This window comes from Amia ocellicauda, chromosome 22, assembly GCF_036373705.1.
Source record: "Amia ocellicauda isolate fAmiCal2 chromosome 22, fAmiCal2.hap1, whole genome shotgun sequence".
NCBI classification, from domain to species: domain Eukaryota; kingdom Metazoa; phylum Chordata; class Actinopteri; order Amiiformes; family Amiidae; genus Amia; species Amia ocellicauda.
Genome location: NC_089871.1, coordinates 16,944,043 through 16,956,366, shown reverse-complemented (window position 1 = coordinate 16,956,366; position 12,324 = coordinate 16,944,043). Strand labels below are relative to the sequence as shown.

The 12,324-nt window shown below is 40.6% G+C and overlaps 1 protein-coding gene across 1 annotated transcript in view; it reads left to right on the top strand.

The window, feature by feature from the left end:
- The window catches only part of grin3bb (glutamate receptor, ionotropic, N-methyl-D-aspartate 3Bb), an 83,204-nt gene that overhangs the window by 51,389 nt on the left and 19,491 nt on the right, over positions 1 to 12,324 (top strand). Inside the window, exon 2 of the mRNA XM_066696327.1 lies at positions 10,889 to 11,517. Within this exon, the coding sequence (XP_066552424.1) occupies positions 10,889 to 11,517 (629 nt within the window). The remainder of the gene's footprint in view (positions 1 to 10,888; positions 11,518 to 12,324) is intronic.

Here is a 12,324-nt window from a genome sequence, read left to right as displayed (position 1 = left end):
AAGGGATGGACATGGTCAGAAACAATGCTCAGGTAGGCTGTGGCATTTAAACGATGCCCAATTGGCACTAAGGGGCCTAAAGTGTGCCAAGAAAACATCCCCCACACAATTACACCACCACCACCAGCCTGCACAGTGGTAACAAGGCATGATGGATCCATGTTCTCATTCTGTTTACGCCAAATTCTGACTCTACCATCTGAATGTCTCAACAGAAATCGAGACTCATCAGACCAGGCAACATTTTTCCAGTCTTCAACTGTCCAATTTTGGTGAGCTTGTGCAAATTGTAGCCTCTTTTTCCTATTTGTAGTGGAGATGAGTGGTATCCGGTGGGGTCTTCTGCTGTAGCCCATCCGCCTCAAGGTTGTACGTGTTGTGGCTTCACAAATGCTTTGCTGCATACCTCGGTTGTAACGAGTGGTTATTTCAGTCAAAGTTGCTCTTCTATCAGCTTGAATCAGGACCACACCCCTAAATGCATTGAAGCAACTGCCATGTGATTGGTTGGTTAGATAATTGCATTAATGAGAAATTGAACAGGTGTTCCTAATAATCCTTTAGGTGAGTGTATATATACACTCCCGTAATTATCTAACCAACCAATCACATGGCAGTTGCTTCAATGCATTTAGGGGTGTGGTCCTGGTCAAGACAATCTCCTGAACTCCAAACTGAATGTCTGAATGGGAAAGAAAGGTGATTTAAGCAATTTTGAGGTGGCATGGTTGTTGGTGCCAGACGGGCCGGTCTGAGTATTTCACAATCTGCTCAGTTACTGGGATTTTCACGCACAACCATTTCTAGGGTTTACAAAGAATGGTGTGAAAAGGGAAAAACATCCAGTATGCGGCAGTCCTGTGGGCGAAAATGCCTTGTTGATGCTAGAGGTCAGAGGAGAATGGGCCGACTGATTCAAGCTGATAGAAGAGCAACTTTGACTGAAATAACCACTCGTTACAACCGAGGTATGCAGCAAAGCATTTGTGAAGCCACAACACGTACAACCTTGAGGCGGATGGGCTACAACAGCAGAAGACCCCACCGGGTACCACTCATCTCCACTACAAATAGGAAAAAGAGGCTACAATTTGCACAAGCTCACCAAAATTGGACAGTTGAAGACTGGAAAAATGTTGCCTGGTCTGATGAGTCTTGATTTCTGTTGAGACATTCAGATGGTAGAGTCAGAATTTGGCGTAAACAGAATGAGAACATGGATCCATCATGCCTTGTTACCACTGTGCAGGCTGGTGGTGGTGGTGTAATGGTTTGGGGGATGTTTTCTTGGCACACTTTAGGCCCCTTAGTGCCAATTGGGCATCGTTTAAATGCCACAGCCTACCTGAGCATTGTTTCTGACCATGTCCATCCCTTTATGACCACCATGTACCCATCCTCTGATGGCTACTTCCAGCAGGATAATGCACCATGTCACAAAGGTCGAATCATTTCAAATTGGTTTCTTGAACATGACAATGAGTTCACTGTACTAAACTGGCCCCCACAGTCACCAGATCTCAACCCAATAGAGCATCTTTGGGATGTGGTGGAACGGGAGCTTCGTGCCCTGGATGTGCATCCCACAAATCTCCATCAACTGCAAGATGCTATCCTATCAATATGGGCCAACATTTCTAAAGAATGCTTTCAGCACCTTGTTGAATCAATGCCATGTAGAATTAAGGCAGTTCTGAAGGCGAAAGGGGGTCAAACACAGTATTAGTATGGTGTTCCTAATAATCCTTTAGGTGAGTGTATATATACAGTACATATGTACACACACCCACAAATTTAAATATATGTCAATGTCAGGACAGAATATCACCTGAGATACTTTCTTATGTTATAGTTCTAACAAATAAGATACATATGTAATTTAGTAGGTTTTATAAAATATATTTTATTAGCCATCTACTTTAATTCCTATAATTTTGATATTAATATTGTAAGTCCCCCTGGATAAAGGCGTCTGCTAATAAATAAATAATAATAATAATAATTAATCCTCAGCATACGCATGGCGTGTTATTTGTCTTGCATTTGGATTATTGTCTTGGCTTCTGAGAATAAGTATATCTGTATATCTTAAGAACATAAGACCAAATGAGAGGAGGCCATTTGACCCATTGTGCTCATTTGGTGTCCATTAATAACTGAGTGATCCAAGGATCTTGAATGCTGTTAAGCCCAATTTCCTTTTGTGTCCTATGGTCCATGTTTTCCTACAGATCTGGAAAAGTTTATTTGTTTTAACGTGGTCAATGGCTTTCATGATTTTGAACACTTGAATCAAGTCCCCACATAGTCTTATCTGTTCCATGGTGAAAAGGTTCAGTTCCCCCAGTCTCTCAGAGTAGGACATTCCCTTCAGACCTGGAATAAGTCTGGTTGCTCTCATCTTGTCATGTTCAAGAAACCAATTTGAAATGATTCGACCTTTGTGACATGGTGCATTATCCTGCTGGAAGTAGCCATCAGAGGATGGGTACATGGTGGTCATAAAGGGATGGACATGGTCAGGTAGGCCGTGGCTTTTAAACGATGCCCAATTGGCACTATTAGGTGAGTGTATATATATATATTTTTTTTTTCCATCTTTATTTCTCTTGTGGTATATTTTGTCATTAACTTGTATTTTTACAACTAATGTTATATTAGTACTACCCTGGGTAGTTGTATTAATTTTTCTTTTAAATATATATTAAAAAAAAGTAATAAACAAGGTCAGAGAAAATTACAGTAGAGAAAAGTACTGTAGAGAAATCATCCTAGGCTGTTTTGAAAACAAAAGGTGAGATATAAAGCTTCAGTTTGCAGCTCTTACTTACAATATAATCCCAGAAGCATACAAAACTTACCTTGCTCTGAGTTGAAACTTATAAACTTCTTCTTTGATAGGTTTTCATTTAAAGCTATAAAGCTCTGTCTGTGCACATCACATCACTGCATTTTATATAAAGGACTGAAGGCTTAGTTATGGGTGTGTGGTAAGAAATAATAATAATAATAGCTATATACAATTTTAAAGGCCTGATTGTTTTTTGAGTTTATGTAGGATCATGTATAGTGCAATACAAAGTTTATTCAACTTGCCCAGCTTTTCTGAAGTCACAAATAAAATGTCTTAAGAGGGGATATGTGCATTAAAGGTTACGGCAAGGAAAGGGTTCAATCTGCCCCACTTTGTGACCACCACCCTACCATTTCAGACCTCGGAAACCAGTTCAAATGTAATTTAAAGCCATACAAAGTATAACAAATATCCCTAAATTGTACTTAAAAGCTACCCTCCACCAGTTTTAGTTTGCACCACGCAATTACCTATTATAAAGTACAGTGGTATATATTTTGTACTACCAGCAGTGATAGAATGGTGAAAGCAAGATCACCAAAGCAGGAGGAGAGGAGAGGAGTCTTTTATTCAGCTGGAGTGAAGGTCTGCAGTTTGATTGAATAAAATATGTGCTGACATCCAGGAGGACCAGATGATCAAAACAATTTGCTTTGTTAATGTAAAGTACCCCAACACACAACCGCTGGGCGGATGACTATAGAAGAGCAGACGCTGTTAGCTTGTGCTTCGTCCAGCTTTCTAGAAGAGAATAATTAATTTGTAATTCATTTAAAAAAGAGCCGGGAGCGGAACCCCAGACAAAGGTGAAAAGATCAGTGAGTGATTGCCCCAACTCAGGAAACATGGCATCCATAATGCAGAAAAACAGCAAATTAATTAATAATACTGTACTGTTAATTAATTTACACTCTTGTTTTTAGTTCATTTTTGTTTTATATAGATTGCAGACTAATTACATACATCATAAAACCGTTAACAGATCGCTGCCGTATGTGTGTGTGTGTGTACATGTATTATTGAAGACAAATGTATTTAAAAGGGTACAATTGCACTTCTGAAGTTTCTACTGCAGAGAAAGTTGGTCTCTTTGATCTATTCCCTTCTCCATTTCAGTACAGAGGCTGCTATGGGATTGAGATATTTTTTTTGATGCTGCACACATTAAACCATTATGTTCGCAGCTCTGTGACGTGGTGTGGTGTGATGTTGGTAAACTGATGGTTATCCTCACATAAAAATGTAATCACTGCTGGTCTTACACTGTCATACAAAGCGTCACAGTGCGTACTGGGGTTAATGGTGCCTAGGAAAACAGTCCCTGAAACAGTCTGAAACATGTACTGGTGAAGAGAGAGTTGTCCTAATACATGTAAGTATTGATATCCATTTTGCAATTCATATTATACAGCAGTGTGAGTAAATACTCAGACTTGACCTGCTTCAATGGCAATACAATGGCAGGTCTACATTGAGGGAAAAAAGTATTTGATCCCCTGCTGATTTTGTATGTTTGCCCACTGACAAAGAAATGATCAATCTATAATTTTAATAGTAGGTGTATTTTAACAGTGAGAAACAGAATAACAACAAAAAAATCCAGAAAAACTCATTTCAAAAAAGTTATACATTGATTTGCATGTTAATGAGTGAAATAAGTATTTGACCCCTTCGACTTAGTACTTGGTGGCAAAACCCTTGTTGGCAATCACAGAGGTCAGACGTTTCTTGTAGTTGGCCACCAGGTTTGCACACATCTCAGGAGGGATTTTGTCCCACTCCTCTTTGCAGATCCTTTCCAAGTCATCAAGGTTTCGAGGCTGACGTTTGGCAACTCGAACCTTCAGCTCCCTCCACAGATTTTCTATGGGATTAAGGTCTGGAGACTGGCTAGGCCACTCCAGGACCTTAATGTGCTTCTTTTTGAGCCACTCCTTTGTTGCCTTGGCTATGCATTTTGGGTCATTGTCATGCTGGAATACCCATCCACGACCCATTTTCAATGCCCTGGCTGAGGGAAGGAGGTTCTCACCCAAGATTTGACGGTACATGGCCCCGTCCATCATTCCTCCTCCTCCAAACACGGCGAGTTGAGTTGATGCCAAAGAGCTCGATTTTTCATCTCATCTGACCACAACACTTTCACCCAGTTCTCCTCTGAATCATTCAGATGTTCATTGGCAAACTTCAGACGGGCCTGTACATGTGCTTTCTTGAGCAGGGGGACCTTGCGGGCAGTGCAGGATTTCAGTCCTTCAGGGCATAGTGTGTTACCAATTGTTTTCTTGGTGACTATGGTCCCAACTGCCTTGAGATCAATAACAAGATCTTCCCGTGTAGTTCTGGGCTGATTCCTCACCGTTCTCATAATCATTGAAACTCCACAAGGTGAGATCTTGAATGGAACCCCAGACCGAGGGAGACTGACAGTTATTTTGTGTTTCTTCCATTTGCGAATAATCGCACCAACTGTTGTCACCTTCTCACCAAGCTGCTTGGCGATGGTCTTGTAGCCCATTCCAGCCTTGTCTAGGTCTACAATCTTGTCCCTGACATCCTTGGACAGCTCTTTGGTCTTGGCCATGGTGGAGAGTTTGGAATCTGATTGATTGATTGCTTCTGTGGACAGGTGTCTTTTATACAGATAATGAGCTGAGATTAGGAGCACTCCCTTTAACAGCTCGTTACCTGTATAAAAGACACCTGGGAGCCAGAAATCTTGCTGATTGATAGGGGATCAAATACTTATTTCACTCATTAACATGCAAATCAATTTATACGTTTTTTGAAATGCGTTTTTCTGGATTTTTTTGTTGTTATTCTGTCTCTCACTGTTAAAATACACCTACCATTAAAATAATAGACTGATCATTTCTTTGTCAGTGGGCAAACGTACAAAATCAGCAGGGGATCAAATACTTTTTTCCCTCACTGTACATGTGATACCTGACTGCTTTGAACCAAAAAATATTGTATTATTATCATTTTTATTAGTAGTAGTAGTAGTAGTAGCAGTCAGGCAACCTTATCCAGGGAGACTTATAGTTTACACAATTAGCAATTTAAGCATTACAAAAGTTTAGTAGTACAATCAATACAAAATTACAATAGGTATACATCATAGTTCAATGAGGTAACAAGTGCAGACATAATACAATTAAGTCCTGGGTCCTGGGGGGCAGAAGAGTAATCACAGTAAAACAATAGAAATGAAGAGCTCAGGAGATCAAACTGCTGTATTACAGGTACAGTCTAAACAGATGTGTCTTGGGTAATCGCCGGAAGCTGGTCAGGGACTCTGCTGTCCTGACCTGAGTGGGAAGGTTGTTCCACTACTTAGGGGCAAGGGTTGAAAAGGAGCGTCTCTGAAGGAAGAGGAGTGGAGAGATCTGGAGGGAGTGTAAGGAGAGATGAGAGTCCTAGATGAGTTCTAGTTGAGCTGGAGAGGGCGGGCAGCAGATAAGAACATAAGAACATAAGAAAGTTTACAATCGAGAGGAGGCCATCGACCCATTGTGCTCATTTGGTGTCCATTAGTAATTAAGTGCCCCAAGGATCCTGTCCAGTCTATGTTCACAAATTTTCAGCTTCAACCACATTGCTGGGGAGTTTGTTCAGATTGTGACGCCTCTGTGTGTAAAGAAGTATCTCCTGCTTTCTGTCTTGAATGCCTTGAAGCCCAATTTCCATTTGTGTCCCCTGATCTGTGTGTCCCTGCTGATCTGGAAAAGCTCCAGGGTGAAAAGATGCAACCAGGCCAGCCAGGAGGGAGTTGCAGTAATCCAGGCGGGAGAGAACTTGTAATTGTAATGATGAATTGTATATTAATTGCATATTATGCATATTACTTTCATATTACTTTGCAATATAAACATTGTAATGATGATGTGCAGATGAATATAAAACTTACATTTTCAAATAGGAACAAAGAGTAACAAGACAAATGTATCCCCCTCCAGATAAATATGAAGCACATTGAACTATTAGCATCTTTAATTTTTTTCTTTATCTTTTTTCCCCCTAAGCCAAGTTTTCAATGAAATGTACTATTTTTCCTTGTTAACGCCTACATCACTGCAGTCCAGTTACATGAGAAAGAATTCAATGCCGGGTAAATGCTCTCCTCTCTCAGACCTTTAGGCACCAATGCAGATTGGTGGATGGAGTGGCTGCACAATGATTTACATTTATAATACATACTCTGGGGTTTGTTACCATTTAATGTAATGTTTGTTACCATAACTCACGTGAATGGTGTGTGCATTGTAAACAAGGTAATTTATTACTTTCATTTTAGGAGCAAAATTAGGCAACTTCACCATTAATAAACATAAAAAACAACTAAGACATTATTTAGTTGTCAATCGTTTAGTTTAAAACACTTTGGAGCTTTTTGCAGTGTATTGTGGTTTGGGCAATAATATATTGGAACTTTGTTAGATATTTCTTTTTTGTTGTTGATTTTTTTTTCAGAATTTATATATACATGATACATGACTTTTCAAGTGGGTTTGTTATTTAGTGGGAACATTTTAATGGAGCCAAATAGAGAATAACCATAGTTGTCTTTCTGTTTCTGTGAGTTCATTCATTTTGCTCGATTGAAGGGAACGGTGTAGGCTGGTAATTAATTTAGCCATGCACAGTGCCAAAGATAGTGCCCCGTTTGTGGAGAAAACCTTTGCAAGACCGGACCGATAAGCTTCCTCATGTCTGTTTGTCTTGGAATCCAATGCTAATGTAATTATTGAACATTGTATAACCGACCTTTCCCCTGCCTTTCGCGATTATGGGTAGAAATTGCATCTCTTCAGCCTTTGTCCCAAAATTAATTGCGAGTGAAAATAACCAACTACGGAAAGTTGCCCAATGTAAATTGAACATTTACATAAACAAGGCTTAGGGAACTGATTGGAAGATTATATACACAGAGGGTAGTTTTTGATTACATAATATTTATGTGGCCCCTTCACCAGTAGTACTGCCCAGCTAATCAGGAGACAGAGTGAATGTATTGAGCCCCATGGCTCCCAACTTACCCAACTGACCTGTATCCCTCCATTAAACACCTGTTCTGGTTTGGTATCTGCTGAATTGATGTCAATGTTCCCACTCTTATCCTCGGGATAAGAGGCAGCAGGTTGTTGGTTTTATTTCAGTCTCTTTGCATGTGTGTTACACTATTTTTCACTGTTCTGAAGTACCATTCTGTTGCGTATGGAAGTCAAAAAATAAATCTAAAAAAATAGATAATATATATATTTTTTTTAAGTATGCTTTTCTCCATACAGAAAATGACTGCTGCACTAAAACAAATTGAACACGGCACTCTCGACTCTCAACCTGGCTGTTGCATGTCTCCCTCAATCCCCCTGGGTTCCCGGCAGAGTGTCTCTTGTGTTTAATTCTCTTTCTGACACATCCTGCGTGAATGTGGGATGACAGCAAGGTTTTTGACTGGAATGCTAAGCAGTAGCTGATTATTGAAACCTGACACACATGATAAAGAGGATTCTTGATTTCTGGGCTGCAGGAGAGGCAGGCACTGACTGAGAGTACCTCTCAAAGGGAAGACAACAAATTGCCATTTAACTACCAGCTAGGCTACCATGGCCCACCCCTCACAACTACATTTCTAGAGTGAGTTAGTTCACAGTCTGTTTGACTTCAAAAAGTCCTTCTGTCATGAGAGTTTATTTTGGTTTTTTTGCTCCTTTGCTTGAGAAAACTACGTCATATTGCTACACTTTCTAATTCAACATCCCTTCACAAATTCCTTACGCATCTGTATATATCTGTATAAGTCTTGAGTTATTACGTGCTGTCTGGGAAAAAATAAACTTATTCTACTTTGGTGGTGAACTTTTTTAAAACATACCCAGGTTCCTATACCTAGAAACTTTGTAATGTTACTGGGCCAGAGACTAATTCATGAAATCAACAATTCCTTTGTATACCAGGGAGATTTATTGTAAAGCATCATGGAAACTGGTTAATCTTGGCATAGTAAAGGAAAAGCATGTCATGAGCTACAAAAGGTAGGCCAAATAGAAACTGTATTTTTTACTGATGGTAGTGCTGATTGAATTCTAGTCACTCTTGTAGTGTACCAGTGTACTGACCTGCTGTTTGCCTGCAACCAGCCTCCACTGACTTCAGACTTACTTCTCTCTCCAGCAGTAGAAAGGTGTGTTCATCCTAAGAACATACTCAGTCTTTTGACAGTGCTAGCTACTGTTCTCTAGAAAAACATGTCAGCATTGATCTCAGTCAGCAACACTGAATGTTAAAAGCTATTCTTTTGATATTTCTTTTAATAAACACACAGGGGATTACCTGTTCAAAAGAGAAGAGATCTCTTTTCCAATTGATGTAACCCAGTAAAGACCAGAGGTCAGCAGCATGCAATCTCTTGAGTATTGAATAAATTGACTGTTAAATACAGCATCTTTTGCCTTAACTGGAATATTGACTGTAATGTAGCGAGGTACTTTGTACAACACCCCTCGAACTCCATGAACACTAAAGAAGAAACTTCACAGAAGTTATTGTATGCAGCTGTCCACAGTTGGACTTGAATGTTATCATTTAATTAAAGTGAAATGTACAGCCTTTATTTTCTTCTTTACTGAGTTACCTCTTTCTTTCGCATACTCTATCTTGTCTGCTTAATGTTTTTTTTAAACCTGGTGTTTGTGTTTATAGAAGCTAGAATAGATTAAAACCTTATTTGCATATAAAACCCTCACCTTTGAACCCCGACAAATCCACCACCAGCTTTTAAGATGTGGGAGCAGGGGTTCTGGTTGGATACGATTAGAGCAACCAGTCCCTGACAGGTGATTAATATCAATTACTATGCCCAGCCAGCAGACAGCCAGACCGACTCTCACAATTGAAACTAACGACATGTCGGTGTGGGTTATTATAATGACCACAACCTTGCTCCCCATTATATTGAAAATGAAATCCCAGTGAATGGATTCCTTTGCCGTCATATCCCACACATACGTCTTGATTTAGACTCTGATAAGACAGAGTGGATCACTTTTGGTTTTCTTCAATAATGTAATTGTCTTGAAATAACATCCCTGTTACTATATATTTTTTTTTTCCTTAGAAAATCTGGGTCTTAATATGTGGTGTCTGTCTTTGATTGGGTTACATGTTGCATTTATCCCAAAACATTTACTCTCACCTCCATTGATTGCACTTGGGCAATTCCAATCCAGGGAAACCTTCTATAATGAGTCTTGGCTCAATTATTGCCCAAATGGAGCTGATATTGTATCAGTTAAACCCTTTGCAACAGGTTTTTAAGCTGAAGAACTGGCCACCTCCTTACTCATAGAATTATGTCATTTGAAGGGATGTGATTATGACTTGAAGTTATGGAAGATGTCAGGTACAAAGAATGAATAGAAATATTCAACGATGATATGACATAGTACCAAGTACAAAATAAAATGTCTGTATAGACCCTGATGCAGACACTCATGATATATATATATAGATATATACCACTGGGTACCATTGTGTTGTTGGACAACTGGACAACTGTGTTATATTTTTGGGAGACTCATTTTATAGTAAGATCTCAATCCAATTCAGAATCTGTGGGAAGACTTGAAAGTTGCTGTTAACCAACGGGGCCCATCCAATTTGAGAGCTTGATCGATTTTATCATTGACAAAAATTACAGGAACCAGATGTGTAAAGCTGGTAGAGACTTACCTAAAAAGACTCGCAGCTGTAATTGCTGTCGAAGGTGGTTCTACCAAGTATTGACTCCGGGGGGTGAATATTAATACAACTAACACTTTTCAGTTTTTTGTAATGTTTAAATTAATTTCTTTAATTTCACAGTTACAAGGTGCAGTGTATGTGGTATTAATCAAACAGAGACATCCCAATTAAATAAATTTTCATACCAGATTATAACATAACATAATGTGAAAAAGTCCTTGAGGGGTGATTTATGCAATCTACTGTACTTATGACGTTGTAATGAACTCTCCCCCTCTACTTCCTCAGAACCCCTTCCACCTCCAGATGCTGACCCGCAGCCCTCCATCGGCCCTGGCTGAGCTGCTGCTGACGGTGCTGCAGACCAGTGGCTGGCAGGAGGGGACTGCTGTACTGTGCCGGGGCTGGGAGGAGGCAGGGGTGCTGGAACTGATGGAGCTACAGAGCCAGCCTGGAGCGCGCTGGCACCTCCGGGCAACACTCAACCTCACGGGGGCAGCTGGGGAGGAGGAGGAGGTGGGCCAGGTGGCACGTTTCCTCTCCCAGCACTTTCGCCAAACCAAGCCCCCCCCAGCCTCAGTGCTCCTGTTTGGGGCTGATCCCCAGTGTGCAGCCACTGTCCTCCGCAGCGCCCAGGAGTTGGGCCTCACCCTGCCCACAGTGCACTGGCTTCTAGGATACCCACTGAGTCCCGATGCCCTCCACACAATCGGCCTGCCCCTAGGTTTGCTGGCCTATGGGGAGGTGGAACGCAAACCTCTGGATTACTACATTCAAGATGCTTTGGAGCTTATCAGCAGAGCACTGTCTGCTGCCACCGCCGTGCGCCCAGACCTAGCCCTCATCCAGAACATGGTCAACTGCTACGACAAAACAGATCGAGGGTCGACGCCCTCCTCAGGGCAGTACCTCTCCAGGTAAGGTGGTGATTATTCATACAACTGAAACACAAGCTTCACAGGATTCTTTTCAGAATCAAACTCTTAGAACAACTGGTGATGTCTGGGTTTTCCTAAGTAGGGGGGATTGAGGGGTGGCTGATTTATATTCCTTGAAATCACTTTGGAAGAGTTTAATAAGAAAGTAAGGGGTTGTCGTACTGATCTTCCTGCTGAAATACTGGAGTAAATCAGACAAGTGACAAGCATGAGTTTTGGCAGAGTAAAAACAGCTCAGAAAAAGACATCATGTTTTTGTTGAATGGTGAGGAAAGGATCAGACACCCTTTTGACATATGGACCAATATAGGGTTGCCAAAAGGAGAGAGACATGATTAAATTTACAGAAGACAAAGAAGACGAAGAAGACGAGTTTACAGCTGCAGAACTAGCATGAAAACTTGTTCTTCATAAACCAAAGTTGTATTCATGAGTAATGCACAACTGATTCCCACAACAGTGCAGAAGGTTCTTATCAGAGGAGCTGTAAGCATATTTTATTCACTTCTTGATCTGTCTTCCAGGGCAATGCCTGCTGCTGCAGTATCTGACATTCCTGTATCTGTTTGAGAAAAGCATAAAAACAGTTAGTGGATGTATTCGAGCGCAGTGTTCAATAATACTGAACAACAAGGAGCATAATGGAATCCTCACAGATCCATCATGTTGCTGCAATGTAACAATGAGCCATTTTCATTAGCTGAGTTAAGAGTTACGCTTTCATAATGCAGCTGCATAAATGAACACAAACCGGTTATATAGGGAATCCTGAGTTCCTACGCTCCC